General features: G+C 35.8%; 1 protein-coding gene across 2 annotated transcripts in view; it reads right to left on the bottom strand.

Moving 5' to 3' along the window:
* Window positions 1-14,584, bottom strand: part of LOC132194786 (carboxyl-terminal PDZ ligand of neuronal nitric oxide synthase protein) — a 96,688-nt gene extending 82,104 nt beyond the window's left edge. For both annotated transcript variants that reach the window (XM_059616282.1, XM_059616283.1), the window contains exon 1: window positions 14,077-14,584. In XM_059616282.1, the coding sequence (XP_059472265.1) occupies window positions 14,077-14,184 (108 nt within the window). In that variant the 5' untranslated portion in view covers window positions 14,185-14,584. The remainder of the gene's footprint in view (window positions 1-14,076) is intronic.
* Window positions 14,585-14,937: the final 353 nt, after the last annotated feature.

Below are 14,937 nucleotides of genomic sequence, written 5' to 3' on the forward strand. Positions count from 1 at the left end.
GGACTAGGATGAGCGAAATTGGATCTAATTACTTAATGAAGGTCTGAAACCGTAATGTTTGCCAATTTTGAAGCGCTAGCACTAATTTCCACAAGATTTAATTAAAAATAAATTCTGACTTTGTTAATTATTTAAATTATTTATTATATTTAAGATTATTTTCATTAAATTTGTAACAAATGGAAACTTAAGAAAATCTAAATAGTAAATAGTTTTTTTTTCGAGTTGTTTTTGTAATTCTCATATCAGTGCTTCAAAATTTTGGACAAATTACTTTATCTCCCACAATTTTGGGTACATATTATTTTATTATTATTAGTTAATTTAATTAATTTTATATTTACTACTTTGGAGGACATAAAAATGAGAAGTTTGGAGATTGAAGAAGCTAAAATTTTTTTTAAGAAATCGTTTTCAAAATCAAAAACCAGTTTCCATTTCATTGAGTGCCCATTTTTCAACCCGAAATAAGTTGTACAACTTTGGTATTTGTTAGAGACAAGTTCTATAGATCATTTTCTGGGCCGCAGAAAAGCATGTCCGCTCTTTTATGGGGGATTTGCCGGCTCAAATCAAAGAGGCAATTTTTCTGCTGCCACAGACGACCAGATACGTTAACCCTTGTGGAGAAATATATATAGAGAGGTGCACTTTTTCTCTATCTCTCCATCCGGGGAAATTGGAAAGGCCAATCATTTTGGCATGCCCGAATTGTTCTTCGACGTCCTCTTTGCGGTCTGCTTTTTGAGTGCGCTGTCGCCGAAAGGAGAGAATAAAATTCGTCTCTTCTGCCCCTTTCGCAGCTTCCGATGCTGCTCCTGACAGCAGTCTCGGAGAAAGAAGTGATTTCCCCATTATTTTTTATGGAACACGTTGCAGAGCTGCGACGAAAAATGGTGCACGACGTGCCTGGGCGCCGTTTGATATTTATCAATAAATATATGGCAGAGCCCAGCACGTCTTTTCGCTTTCCGTTCCAACTACGCCGCGGACATCTGTTCAGCACATTGCCTCTTCAAATGAATATTTTCCCCGCCTGCGAAATATCTCTTTTATCTTTTGAAGGGCAATATAATCTGCTTTAGATTTCAATAAACGGAAATTAATGTCCATATAATATAATCGGCGAAAATTGAAAATTGCTCTGCTAAAATTTCCACAAAATTTACCCTGCAGAATAAAAATAAAAATAAATTTCTTTATAAAAATTTAAATTGAAGGCGATTTAAAAGCCTAATGTGGCCCAAAGGCTAAGTAACAATACATTTTTAATGACGAGTTAAATTAACTTTGGCCAGGTTAGACTTTATTATTTATTTTAATAATTATATTAAATTATTATTTTAAAATTTAATAACTAATGCTTAAAAATTCAAACTTTTTATTCTGTTGTTCAATTTTTTTTTTTTAAATTAACATAGGAAAATTAAATAAAATCATCATGAAACTGTTATCAAAAGGATTGTGTACTATAATGTTTAACCTTAAGCAATGCTGCCGGTTTTTTGTTTGAGATTCCGGAGCTGGAATTGGGGAGTGCATCTTTCTCGCTTTTTTTCTTAACCCTTTCTCGCGAGCGCAGGTATACAAAAATCTCGCGCGCAGTCGAATGGGTTAGTCAAGTGTTGTTGTCTGCGAGCAATAAAAAACCCGAGAGGCGGCTCTTGTGTGTGTGTGGCGATCAAGGTCAGTAGATGAGGCGGAGGAATGACCAAACAACCGGCGAGGAGATGCTGGGAGCACCAAAATGACTCTCACTGCCGCCGCTCACGATCCGCGCCGCTGGAATTGGGAATCGGCGGCGGCAGGTCCGCGTTATTATTACACACACCCGTGGATCGGCCCAACTAATCCCCAAGCGATTGCTCACGAAATGCAAAAGCGAAAACCATTCCGCTTTTACATATAAAACCGCAGGGGAAATTGTTTTTTTGTACGAGCGGACGATTACGATTATTTTGCGTGTGAAAGAACACAAAAAAAGTGCACGTTGGAAATGTGAAAATAAAAATAACGCTTCGAAATATTGATTTTGATGCTTTTTTTAATAATTTGAAATAATATACATTTATTTTGTCAATAAGTTTCTACTTAAATTTGATTTTCTTTGTAAATAGGATTTTGATCAGGAGTTGGTTTTCCTATGAGAAATCTTACAAAAAAAATTCATTGAACAGTAAAAATTAATTATTTCACACATGAGCAGCTCATATTTACTTCAATTAATGATTATTGATCAATCATTTTTAACTACAAAATGTTTTAATTTAATTTTGCGTGAATATTTTTAAACTTTGAAGATATTTTGACCTGTTAAAAGTTTTTTTGTATTATTCATGAGTGATTTTGTGATTTAAGTTTGAATCTCGAAAACAATCCAAGCCATGTAATTATTCTATTTCACACAATTCTGAATTCCACAACTGCGGAATGAGGCAAATTATGCATAATTCACGTTGCTCTGCTGCCACAATAATTTGCCGCACGCACAAATCTACGTGTGCCATGGCAGATGCTGCATAATAATAAATAATGCGGCCACAGTAATTGCGTTGTGATACTGAAATATATCACGTGTGTATTATAATAGCGCACCTCTCTCTGAAATGAGAGAATAATCGCCACTCACGTAATAACGTGTATAATACGCGCCACGAGAGGGATTTGACGGAAAAAATTACTAACGCGCCCTTGTGCAGCTAGAAAGTCAAGCCGACTGCACTGGTATAGAAAAGACAATTAAAAAAATGAAATAATTATGAGAGAACTTGAAGAATTAAAAAAAAAGTGGAATTGGTTGACGGAAGAATAACGAGGAAACTAATGAGCAAACAGTTATTATAAGAGAACAAACTCTTCCTCAATCAAATAATTAATGTCAAACTAATTTTTTATTCTTTTTGAGTGCATAAGTCACGTTAGTGCAATTTGCAATGTGCTAATTAGCTAGAATTTCTATGACAACTGATACCTGGTTATTAATTAGAAAGCAATTAACTCATCTTAACGATTTAGAATTTTTTTAAACTGCAAAATGAAATCTAAACCAATATGAAAGTTAAAAACAAATATTATAATAACTTTCCCCAAATGAATTATTATGAAATTCGGTCTTAAAATTTGTAATTTTCTTTATATAGCAAATTAAACAAATAAAGAAGATAAGAAATGTATTGCAACTATAGTTTTTCTTCATAAATTATAAAATTTGTTATTAAAATAAAAGCGCTTTAATCAATATTAAGCATGGTAGTTTCTATACTTAAAGTAAATTACGTCCATGTTTCTAAGTTAATCAGCTGAGAGCCGATAATGGCTGGGAGTATTAAATTAAATTTATTAGCACTAACTTTGTCCATAAACTCCCTCTGCACTAATACGATGATATACGATCGCAAGATATTTATCGGGAAATGCAGCGGAGCACGGAATGTGTTATTGATTTCCCATTCAGCTCACATTGTCAGTGCCTGACGAGATAACGCTCTCATTATGCTTTAGATATCCATCTTATTGATTTGCACCTTGTATACTCCGAATTAGATACAAGCTCCATAGAGCACCGACCTTTTCTTTCTCCGTGCAAATTATTAATGTGAAAATTACGGCGGCCCAAAAGCAGAGCTCTCGATGTGCATATCGATCAGTCAAAACCAATTTCCATCATCGCCGGCTTAATTACAATCAATTTCGCACGACGAGCTGAAATTTAATTAAAGATTGCTGGCGCGCAAATTGCTCTCGCTTTCAGTTTACGACGAGAATTACACTTGCTCCGCGACTAGGAAAGAAAGAGGACAACGCATTAAGTGGGTGCTCTCTTGTGTCAAAAGCTTGTGCAGAACGACGAGCGTCCGCCCTTTTTATTGCAAATTATGCTCCCTTAGCAAAAGATCGCGTAAGAACTGCTCGGCTGGTTTCTTGCCAGCAGCCACTCCCTTTGAAGCGGCGACTTTTCTTTACTGCGCTGGTGAAACGTGATTTTTGTGTTCTGCGATGCGAAATCACTTTTTTAGCTGAAGCGAAGTTTCAAAAGAGAAGAGCGAGGACTTCATTTTCTGAAATTCACTAGATTCGGTGGAAATATCAACAATTTATCTTCAAAAAATTTGTACACAAGCTTAATTAAAAAAAAATATATAAATTAAAAACAGATTAAATATTATTACTGATATATTCGTCTTTTTTGTATAGATATATCCTTTTTTTCTAAAATAATAATTTAATTAAATATAAATATTTATTACATTTAAAAATTTATTTTATTCCGTTTAACAAATTTGATTAATCTTTACATTTTGTATATTCTAGCAACTAATTAAAAATCATATAAATAATAATGGCTCTACCATATATTTAGTTACAATTACAAAATAATAATGTTCTCAAATTACTTTCTTTTTACTAAATTTTGTATTATTGATCAATCTTAACAATTCAAATTAAGATACGATTAAAGATATTGAGTTTAAACGGAATATTAAAAAGAATGATTAAGAAAGAACTATTAATTAATTAATTTTACTCGAAACCGTTTAGTTTCTTAACTCATTTATCATATTTCATAGAACGTTAACTCAAGAAGTTTGTATATCAAGCTTTAAAAATCCTACAAGTCAATTATTTTCTTCTTTTGTTTACCCAGCATAATTATCTGACGACGCGGTTCATCGTCAAAAGCTAACAGAATCTTTTTGGCCGTAAGGAGACGCGTAGCTATTTTTTAATGAAGCAGCGGAGCCGCGAATTACGAAACGCTGGTGCACCAAAAGACTGGCTCCGAATGACGTCACTTCCTAACGCCGCGCGAGGACTCTGACCTTTTGTTTCGGCCGAATAGTAATGCACTCTCCGGGAGCTTCTCTGCGCGCTGCTGCGGCTTTTTTCCACGAACAACAGGCTCCAATTATGCCGCAATTAGCCACTTTTCAAACACATAATGGCTCCACGGAGACACAATTTAGAGACAGCTTTGTGTTTTATTTCTGCTGCACTCGGCGCAATTTCCTTCGTTTGTTTTATTCGGAAACAAAACACAGAGCCGCGTGGAAATGGAAAAGGAGGCGAGTGAATTTCAAGCACCAGACTAGTGCAAATAAAGTATTTCATTATTAAATCGCACACACGCCACAGGCGAATTTGGCTGTGCAAAAGTTTTCGAGCGCGAGAGTTTATCTTGGTCTCGCCGCTGAAATTCAGTGGCATGTAATGAATTGTCGGCCTTAAAATCCCCTGTCGATATGATAAAAAAAAAATCAAGTGAACCTCAATTAATTTTATGACAATATGTAATAATTCTTCACTTATTTCCATTTCTAGATATTTTGGTTTAGAAAAACATTTCAAATTTTATGTAAAATATTTTCATATTTTCTTTGAAATTATTAGACCTAGCGCAAATTCTCAAGGTTTATGGCAATTATATCGAATTCAATTGTTATTTTTATTGATGCGCTTCAATTTTGAAATTAAAACTAATTAAATAAAATTAAAACCTTTCCATCAGTGATTGAGAACCGCGAATAACGAATTTTGCAATCTTTCGAGGATTAATTTAATAATTTTGAACAACAAATCAGAACGCAGAGATTACTCAGTTATATTTGGGTTTAAATCAAGAGCTTTTGCTCTTACAATTAAAACTATGTGTTTTTTAACCAATTTTATTAGATTTAACAACATATAATTTAATTCAACTGATTTGAGTTCCATAAAAATTGATGCAAATATATTATTAATATAATCAAATCAATATTTATAATAACTATGTGTTTGTGTCATAATTCTTTGCTACATTTCTGCGTTCATCATCAAAACTTGGTGACATTATAGAATTTGGCGATGTGAAATGAAAGCGAAAATTGTCAGATTAATGAGGGCCGTGGACAGTGATGTCCCGCATGATAAATAACCCCTGCCGAGTATATTATTTGAAACCCACACAAAATTCGCGCAGAAAATGCAATTTTGAAGTTTAGCGAGAGCCCCGTATTGAATTTTCCAGGGCACTCCCCTTTTAATATCACACGCGCGCTTTGTGATAAATTTCCACATGCGGAGGCAATTTTTCGCTCGCAGAAAGAGTAATAATCCGAGCAGTTCTTTTGGCTTCGCGTGTAATGTGTGAAAAATGGCCCCGGCTTCTTTACGACGCTGCCTGCGGGTGTGAAAGAGAGCGAGAATGGACCCCGCCGAGTTATATGAAAGGTGGATTATGATATCATTTTTTACGCAGCTAGGAAAAATAAAATAAAATGAAACTCTCTGATTCGCAATAAAGCAAATTTAGCACGAAAATGCGCCTGACGCGCAGGGGCGAAAGTCACGTCGAGGGGGGCTTTGCGATATACTTTGCCGAGTTGGATCATATTTGAGCAATAAAAAGGGTTATTACGGTATGCAAATTTGAAGGGCGGGTATCAAAGCCGCTCTTCATACAGGCACGTTATTTCCATCATATGAAGGCAAATTTCTGATAGAGAGAGAGTCTGAAAGAGCACCCCTTTCATTTATGAAAAAGATTGTATGAGCAGCTTATTTTATTATTACTTTTCTCGAAAATGGCTGTTTTGTCAAAAGTTTATTTGTTAATATTGGAATTAGTTGCTAAATTTTGAAGGTTAAGTATTTCAAAGAAGAATTTTGAAGTAAATATAAATAATTTTGGCGTAGTAAAAATCTGGTTAAAATTATTATTTTTTTATCTTTTCATATTATTCCCTCATTGATGACTGCAAAATAAATTAAAAACTAACAATAAATTCAATTTCAAAAATAAATATAGTTCCAGTTAGTTTGCGTCACAGCAATTAAATGATTGAATGTGTTAGAGATTTTCATTGAATTGCACTAATTCAAAAATTCCTAGTTTGCAAATTTGTTGATGAAAAATACATTTTAAATATTTCCTGTTCCTTTTCTTATCAATGAAGCATTTTAACTAAACAATTTATCCTGTTTTTAAATCGAAGATGCTCTGTAAGCAACATTTGCAAATTTAAGAAGAAACAAATAAAATTTAATTGACTTGCAATCCTTTTTAAATATTAAAATCAAAACATTTCCGTTTGTTTTAAATGTTATTTTCATTAATTTTGCTACCAAATTTTTCTATAAACTGTTTTTAATTTGAAAAAAGAAAAATGATTGTAGCAAAACGACAAAACAATACAGATTGTAACGACTTTACATTCATGAATAACGAGAAAACGATTAATGCAGAATAAATTTGACGCAAAACGAGCAGTACGGTTTCGCTACCGGTGTTTTGGTAAAACCCTCTCTCGTGCACACACAACAGTTTCGCAAAAGCGTCGTGGCCACCTGCGTTCGTGTACATGGAGAGAGAAGGGTGGGCTCGCGGGGCCGGCTGATATGTATGTCGCCCCCCAGCAGCCAAATTAGACCATTAGACCATTCTCCATTAATTTATTGGTGTGCGTTGTTCCGCTGGGAGCGAGGAGCATCCACTCGCATAGTTCATAACACAATACACGGCCACCGAGCCTTTGCGTCTCTGCACTTTGTCTGCCTCCGTATTCCGAAAGGCCAATAAAACGAAAATAGTCGGATAAAGTAATAAAACGGGCTGCATGTTCCGAAAGAGTTTGATTGTTTCCAACTTTTTTATACTTTCCCGAACAAATCCCAGCTCAAAGAGATTAAAATCGCCATTTGCGGGAATCTGATCCGCAGTGCATTTTCACATTTTCCGTTATCGAAATGGAAAAGGTTTTTTTTATTTTTTTTTTTCTGATTGATGGAGCAGGATCGAGTCAATTTTTGATTTCCATCAGCAGCATTTTATGCTATGATCAAAGAGAAGGATACGCCCGAATAAATTTCCGGAGAAACGTACACACGCGTCGATATTTGATTTGCATACGTCATTTTCTGCACCCTTCAATTTTCTTTTTTTCCGAATTGGAATCGGCCTGACTCATTTTTCAGGTGAACGAGCACTTTGAGATGAAATCTTGGCGATGATGGGGCTGCTCACGTGCAGGGTGGTCGGCGATGCGCATTTCATATAAATAAGGCAGCATTTGCATGCGTGAACATTCGTCCGCGGAGAGAAAGCGCATAAAATTCCAAACCATACAAGACACACGAGAAATACGCGGCAGGGCAGCAGGGCTTCTACTTTATGCGCATAAATTTCGCGTTTTGGCACGCGCTCAAAATAATGTAAATATTCCAAATTCTTGAGGGAGGATGAAAAAGGAAGATGTGTGCATAAATTTCCCATTGTTTAAATTACCTTAAATAACATAAATTTGAGTCTTTTTAATCGTAATTTAATAATCATGAGCATTTTTTTTAAGTTGTTGCGTTCATAAACTGTTTAATTTTAAATTAACAAACAAAACAAGAAAACAACAATAGTTTCTCATTAATTTTAAAATATTATCCTTTTAAATTAAAATAAAAATTCATCAAATAATATTATTTATTTAAATTTATACTATATAATTCTTTTTATTTTAATTTTTATAGCATTTTATTTTTAATTTGAGCATTACAAAATATGATTGAAGAGAAAATTCTTAGTTTGAATTAATAATAAAAATCAAACCCAGTATGATAATTTGAAATTAATTTTATTAATATGGTTTGGGTGCATTCGCATGGTTTTTTTTTAAGATAACAAATATATTTGAAATGACATAAATTGAATTGAAATATATTGCGATTTTATCAATAATTTCAAAGACTTTTGGAAAGGAGAAAAAATAGTTATTTTCCCAAGCTTTAAGCTTGGTGGTGGACATTTTAAGCACTGCCTCTTGTTTGAGGTACACAAACGCAAGCTGTGTGTGCGGCAGCAAGATAACGATGTGATTTACAAATAGATCCGACCAGACATCAACAAGGCAAGGAGAGGGTTTTATGCTTAACTTGCCAAATACAAAAGCCCGGACGGCTTTTCCTCTTTAAAAAAGGGATGAATTTTGCACGGTATTATTATTCCGCCGTCCGATTCATTTTTCATTCCCATCGTTTCGTAATCACCGCTCGTTTGCTTTTTGCAAAAGACTGGAAAAAAATGACTCGGCCGTGCATATTAATGGCAACCATCAGAGGCACAAATGGCGCCACCCCGCGCACAACAGCCAGGGTTAAATGGAGTGGAACTCGCGCGCCAAATGAATTGCAGCAGGCACGCAAAAATCACCGAGATTCTGCAAAAATGCATTTTGCCACGGAGCTGCGAACACAGTTTCTCGCCGGCACTTCATCGCTCCTTCAAACTGCAGTCCTGCGATTTATTTTCTGATGCAAAATGCAACCCAAGAGTTGCAGAGTGGTGATCGATTCTTGCTTTTTCGCTCCCAGTGTGAGTGCTCGACTGGACCATTTCCTCTCTGCAACGTTTCTGCATTTCGAGCGAATGTAAAATGCAACACAGCGTAAAAGTGATTGCATTTCTGCTGCTGGTTTCCTGTAAAAACGTTTATTTCCGACCAGCACACATCACGGAGTTCCTTTGCACCTACCGTGGTTTGTTAATTAATTTACTGAAAGTATTTTGATTTGATTGTGGAAAATTAATAACTATTTGTGTAAAATACGAATATTGAATTAATGAGCAAACGGCACATAAAAAAGTGGTTAGCAAAGGAGAGTTAATTCGCACATGCAAGTTAAATTATATCACGCTGATTAAAAACAATATAATTTTAAATTTATTGCTTTTAGTTATAATTATTTGAGAAACTGGAACAAATTGTAAATTTCAGGAAAATTTGTATCGCATTTATATGTAAAAAATAAATCAATAAATTTAATGATAATATATGATAAGATTAATAAATAAAATTAACTAAAAAAAGCAAATATCAATGAAACTATTTATAGAAAAAAAAATGTTTATATTACTTTAAATTGTTAAACAATACAATACTTCTTATTTTTCTCGTTTTCGTAAATTGATTGAAAAGGTTTAGCAAATTAATCCGTTTGACAAACTGAACCCACTTGATTTCGCAAACAGAGTAAATCCAATCAGACAAAAAGCGTCCTTAATTCGAACGTGCAATCCGACTCGGCGTCTGGGTTGGTGCTTTAGCTGCACTTGCCGGTTGAGCAACAAAGACCGGGTCACATTAGAAGCGTCCATCATCGGCGGCTCTCGAGACATCGCAGATGCATCTCTCGTCTTTTCTTTTCGAGAGATGAGAGCGCCAAGCGTCAGCATCCGTGGTGAAAATTAAATTTAGCCACCGGTTTTTATTCGACACCGCTGAATTTAAATACAAACGCACGGTCAACGTCCCCTGCGACGGGCTAATTTGGGTCTCGGGGGACCAGCGGCGTTTTTGTTTCAAAATTGATTGACGCGCATGTGTTTGTTTGAAATGCAATGAAATGTTCGATCGCAAAACAAACACGGGCGGAATCAAAAACAGAAAACTGGCCGATTTTTCGGTGTCGTGCCACGCAGAAAAGTGCGTGTAAAGTTCAGACAAAGGGCCTTTTAACGTCCAGTGTGTGATCGCTCGGCTCATGCTGGTCCCACCTTTTTCAAAATGTTTCGTGCGTCCCCGCGTCCGTCACAGTTGAGGAAATAGAGCTGATATGCTTTAGTGCCGTGGGCTGCGCATTTTGTCAGCCGCTGCCCTTTGAAGCGTGACTTTTTTGCTTCTTCCAAAAGGGAAATATAGAATTTTTTGAGCTTTTTTTTAATTTCTTTTCATTACTGAAAGTTGTGCGGAATAATTCGCTTACTGATTTATCGATCAATATTTTGTTTTTGATTCAATTATAGATTTACTTTTTTTAAACAAAAATTTTACATGTTCAAGCGGTTTTTACGTGGTTTTACTGAAATTGTGCAAGAAAAACTTTTGGCTTTAAAGAATGGAATAGAAACAAAAATTTTACTTTTAATTGATAAATTAATTTTTAAATGACTCAAAATATTTAAAAAAATTAAAAATGTACATTTCAAGCTCAAAAAAACTTGGACAGTAACGGTTTTGCAATATAATAAAAATGATACTTTATTTCATGATTATGCTGAGACGTGCAATTTCTTTTCTGCATAAACAGTTGCCATTTTTTTTTCTGAAAAAGCGAATTCAATAAGGTGTCTGTAGCATGCACCTGATATGAATATAATATTCGCTGGCTGCTGTCAAGATCAAATTGAACCAAAGGAGTCTCTTCGTTTTTCCAATATTGCGTTCTTTGTACATCCAATTTACTGCGAATAATGTGTTTTGTGTTGGGAAAGAAAAGAAGAAGCTGGAAGGCCTTGCTCGCGCTGATGAGAAGGAGATGCACCTGGACGCGGATAAAAAATATAAATAAATGCGCACAAGTCCAGCAGGCGGGGGAATAATGAATCACGATCAGCGAGTTGATCATTGTTTATATGAGCGAGTTGCATTATCAGGTGCAAGGTAACGGCGGGTGCAGGAGTGGAATGGAGGCGCCGCATTAGTTGCGCACGCAACCTTTGAAAAAAGATGCTGATTCTCATCTCCGCATTCTTTTCATTAACAAAGTTGCGTCACTACATCGGAGGAAAAAAATGTCGATTCTGGTCATTATAATTAAATATTGTAAAATAACTTCATTGCAATTTTCCCTTTTGATTCATTTTACTATAAAAAATTTATAATTTAATTATAGGTTTGTATAATAAATTAAACTCAGTTGTGAGCTCTGTTAAAATTCACTCCTCTCATTATGCGTATCGCAGTAAATGGAAAACGTTTTTGGCTTTAATAAGCTCAAATAACCACAATAGACATTTTTTATAGAATTTCATTAGATTTTGTTCATTTTCTGATCAAAACTCTCTTGCCATTTTAACCCTGATTTTAGTTTGATTATCAGGTTCATTGGGCTAATTTGCATTAATTTGAACTGAAACTCTTTTTAATTATCAGAATAAGAAAAGGATTTTTTAAATTTTTTTTCCACCATGAAGACAAGAAAAACGAGAAACTGAAACATTATTCTAGTTGGAAATTCTAGCTTAAATTTATTTTCAACTCGGTAGTTAGTTAGTTTGTTTGAGTCGTAAAACATTCTGGAACCCCCTAGCTGGAAATCGTCACGCGGGGGTGCTCAGTGAGGCGGCACAATGGCTCCCCCGATTCTCCACCCCAAGCGGAACAAATTGCCGGCTGCATTTTATAGTTTAAAAAACCGCGCACACGCCTACGCATCGTACGTCTAGAATCTAGAATTAAACGAAAAGAAAAGTACGCACACTCATTTGAATACAATGCAATAACAGGGGCTTGACCTTTTAATGACGCGGTGAGCAATTTCGGCCTCTCGGCCCAGGTTCCGTTATGATTCACCTGTGGAGAGCAACACGACTCGGAAGTAAAACTACGTTTTTTTCCTGCCGAGAGTGAGTCACTTGGCGCTGATCAATCGCGCAGAAAAACATCTTGCATAATTTAAGCGTGCTGACCAACATGTTAATCATTGGTTGTTTTATATAGACGCAGCGGATTAGTGTTTGGATTCGTGGAAATTCTTTTGAGACGCGCGGTGAAAGTGACGAGAATAATTATTATACACGGCTAAAGTCTCAAGTGGACCAATCATTGGCTGTGAGCACTTCTCGCCGGTGTTCACGTCACCGTTCATTCATAGAGGTCACGTCAATTTATTTATATAAAGAAAATTGTTATAAATTTAAAAGAACACATCAAAATACAATAAGTCTAATTTCTTTGTATTAGTTTATAAAGTTTTCAATTTCAACACATTCTATTTGCGATAATTTTTTCATTAAACTTCATTTATTTTGCGACTTTACTAAAATTTGCTATTGTAAAGTACTAAGCAGTACTAAGTAAGAAATAAATGATTCAAATTGAATATTGTTTCAGTTTTATAGTTTAAAACATTATTAATTAAAAAATGATTATGCAAATTTGGTCGCAAACGTGTGTGGTTCTATAATTAATTTATTCATTCAAATTCTGTCAAATATAATAATTATGTTTTCTTGACATATTTTCAAGGTAAATAAGAGTAAACCCCGCTTTTAGTAATAATATATGAGCAGATTTTGCCTCCGTGATAGATCAATGAACACAATTTGCAACAAAATTTATTATTATGAAAACCATTGTAAAAACCAACCATATTATTGGAAGGTGCTAAATTGTAATTTCAATGTATTGAATGGAGAATAAATATAAATAAAATTATTAAATAATAAAATATATAAATATAAATAAATAAAGAAAATTATAATTATAAATAAATAAAATAAAGATATAATAAAACCTGATCAAACCTAATTATTTATTATCAATACATTTGATCAACAAACTAAATTTTAAATTGTATTTAGTAATATTTTGAGGAGAATAATTCCCCATGGAAAATTGGCTGATCAAATATTTTTTATTTGCCCAGACGATAATTTTTCTTATTTGACACGCACTCCAGCTGCTCTCGAATAAATCGCGAAACTCGTATGTACTGGGACGTGGGCGATTTGCCCTGCAGGCGTGATTCAGCGTTGTGACTTTTTTTGCACTTCTTGCTGTCAGTCAGAGATGATTGAATCACTCTCGGTTTTCAGTCTCGTGTTTTGTTCGTGCACGGCTTTTATTAATGCAAAAAACGTGCTGCGTGTCATCGGATTGCTTGCACGAGAGATGTGACACTGCGGGAAAATTATCAACTTTTCCATTAAAACTTTTCGGGCAGAAATTTCGAGGGCAGGTGCGATTCGTTTCCGCATTTAAGTAGAGAGAATAATCAAAACAAACAATTTTATAACTTTTGGCGATCTTAGAGTTTCAACAAATGAGTAGTTTATGGCGAAGGGCTCGGTTCCGAGAATCAGTGAAAAAAAAATATGAAAATTACCGAAAGCACGCAACAAGGTATTAAAACGCTCTCGGTTGGTCTCACCTTGTGTCGTGTTTGACTTTTAAAGTAAGAAGGAAAAAACAATATCCGCGATTTCCGTAACTCAAAAGTCAAGAAAATTTTAACATCAGTTAAATTTTAATGAAAAAAATTTATAATTCAATTTCCCGGCAATAAATTTTAAATTAATCAAAATTATAAAATTTTGAAAAAAAGTCTTACCTTTGCCTGGAATGTGATGCCATGGTGATAGGCCTCATCAGGGTGGAGAGGTATCCGGGTGTCGTAGTCGTCGTTCTGCACCAAATTGTACTGCTTTTTCGAAGGCATTTTTCCCTCGATCTTTTTGTCCGAAATAAAAACACAAAAATTCACTCGCACACGAAAAACAAAATTCTCGGCAGAGATTATAAAGAAGTCGGCGTCGCTCTCAGTGGGAATGAAAATATTCTCCCTGTGTGAGGCTCCGCGGCAGATGATGCTCCTTTTCAAGGCCACCCTCCGCAGGTGTACGTTTTGTGGACCGCCCGCGACTCTTCTCTGTTCGCACCGAAAAATTTACGAATTCCGACGGTGTGGACGCGATTCGGGCCGAATTGAAGGAAGGACGGCGACGATAATCAGCAGAAGGGCATCTTTTGCGAAGCGGCGAGTCCAAGACTCGTCTCGGTGGCGACGCCGAGGCTGCGGCGACGGTGTTGGTGCTTGTGTGGGCAACGACGGCGCTCAGCCGACTGACTCACTCCGGCGGCGCGCTGGCCGAGGGGAGCCGCCGCCGCCGCCGCTTCACCTGACGCGCTCGGGCCTGCGCCATCTCCTTCCACCTACCGAGTCGAGAATTCAGGGTCAGGGTGCCGCCTGCTGCAAATCATCTGATATGAAAAAATGCGCCGGCTGGCGGAAGTTCGGAGCTTGATCAAAACGCCGGGTTTTCTTGCAATGTTGTGGGTGTATTTTCAGACACGAAGCTATTTTGGCTTGTGTGGATTTTTAATTTCTCGTTGCGCCTCTGGACTGCTGGAAGTTATTTTTGTAGCTCATTCCCCGCAAATCACACTTAACATCAGCAGTTTTCTTCTTTTG

Source organism: Neocloeon triangulifer, unplaced genomic scaffold (assembly GCF_031216515.1).
Source record: "Neocloeon triangulifer isolate White Clay Creek 2 clone unplaced genomic scaffold, ASM3121651v1 ptg000008l, whole genome shotgun sequence".
Lineage (NCBI taxonomy): Eukaryota > Metazoa > Arthropoda > Insecta > Ephemeroptera > Baetidae > Neocloeon > Neocloeon triangulifer.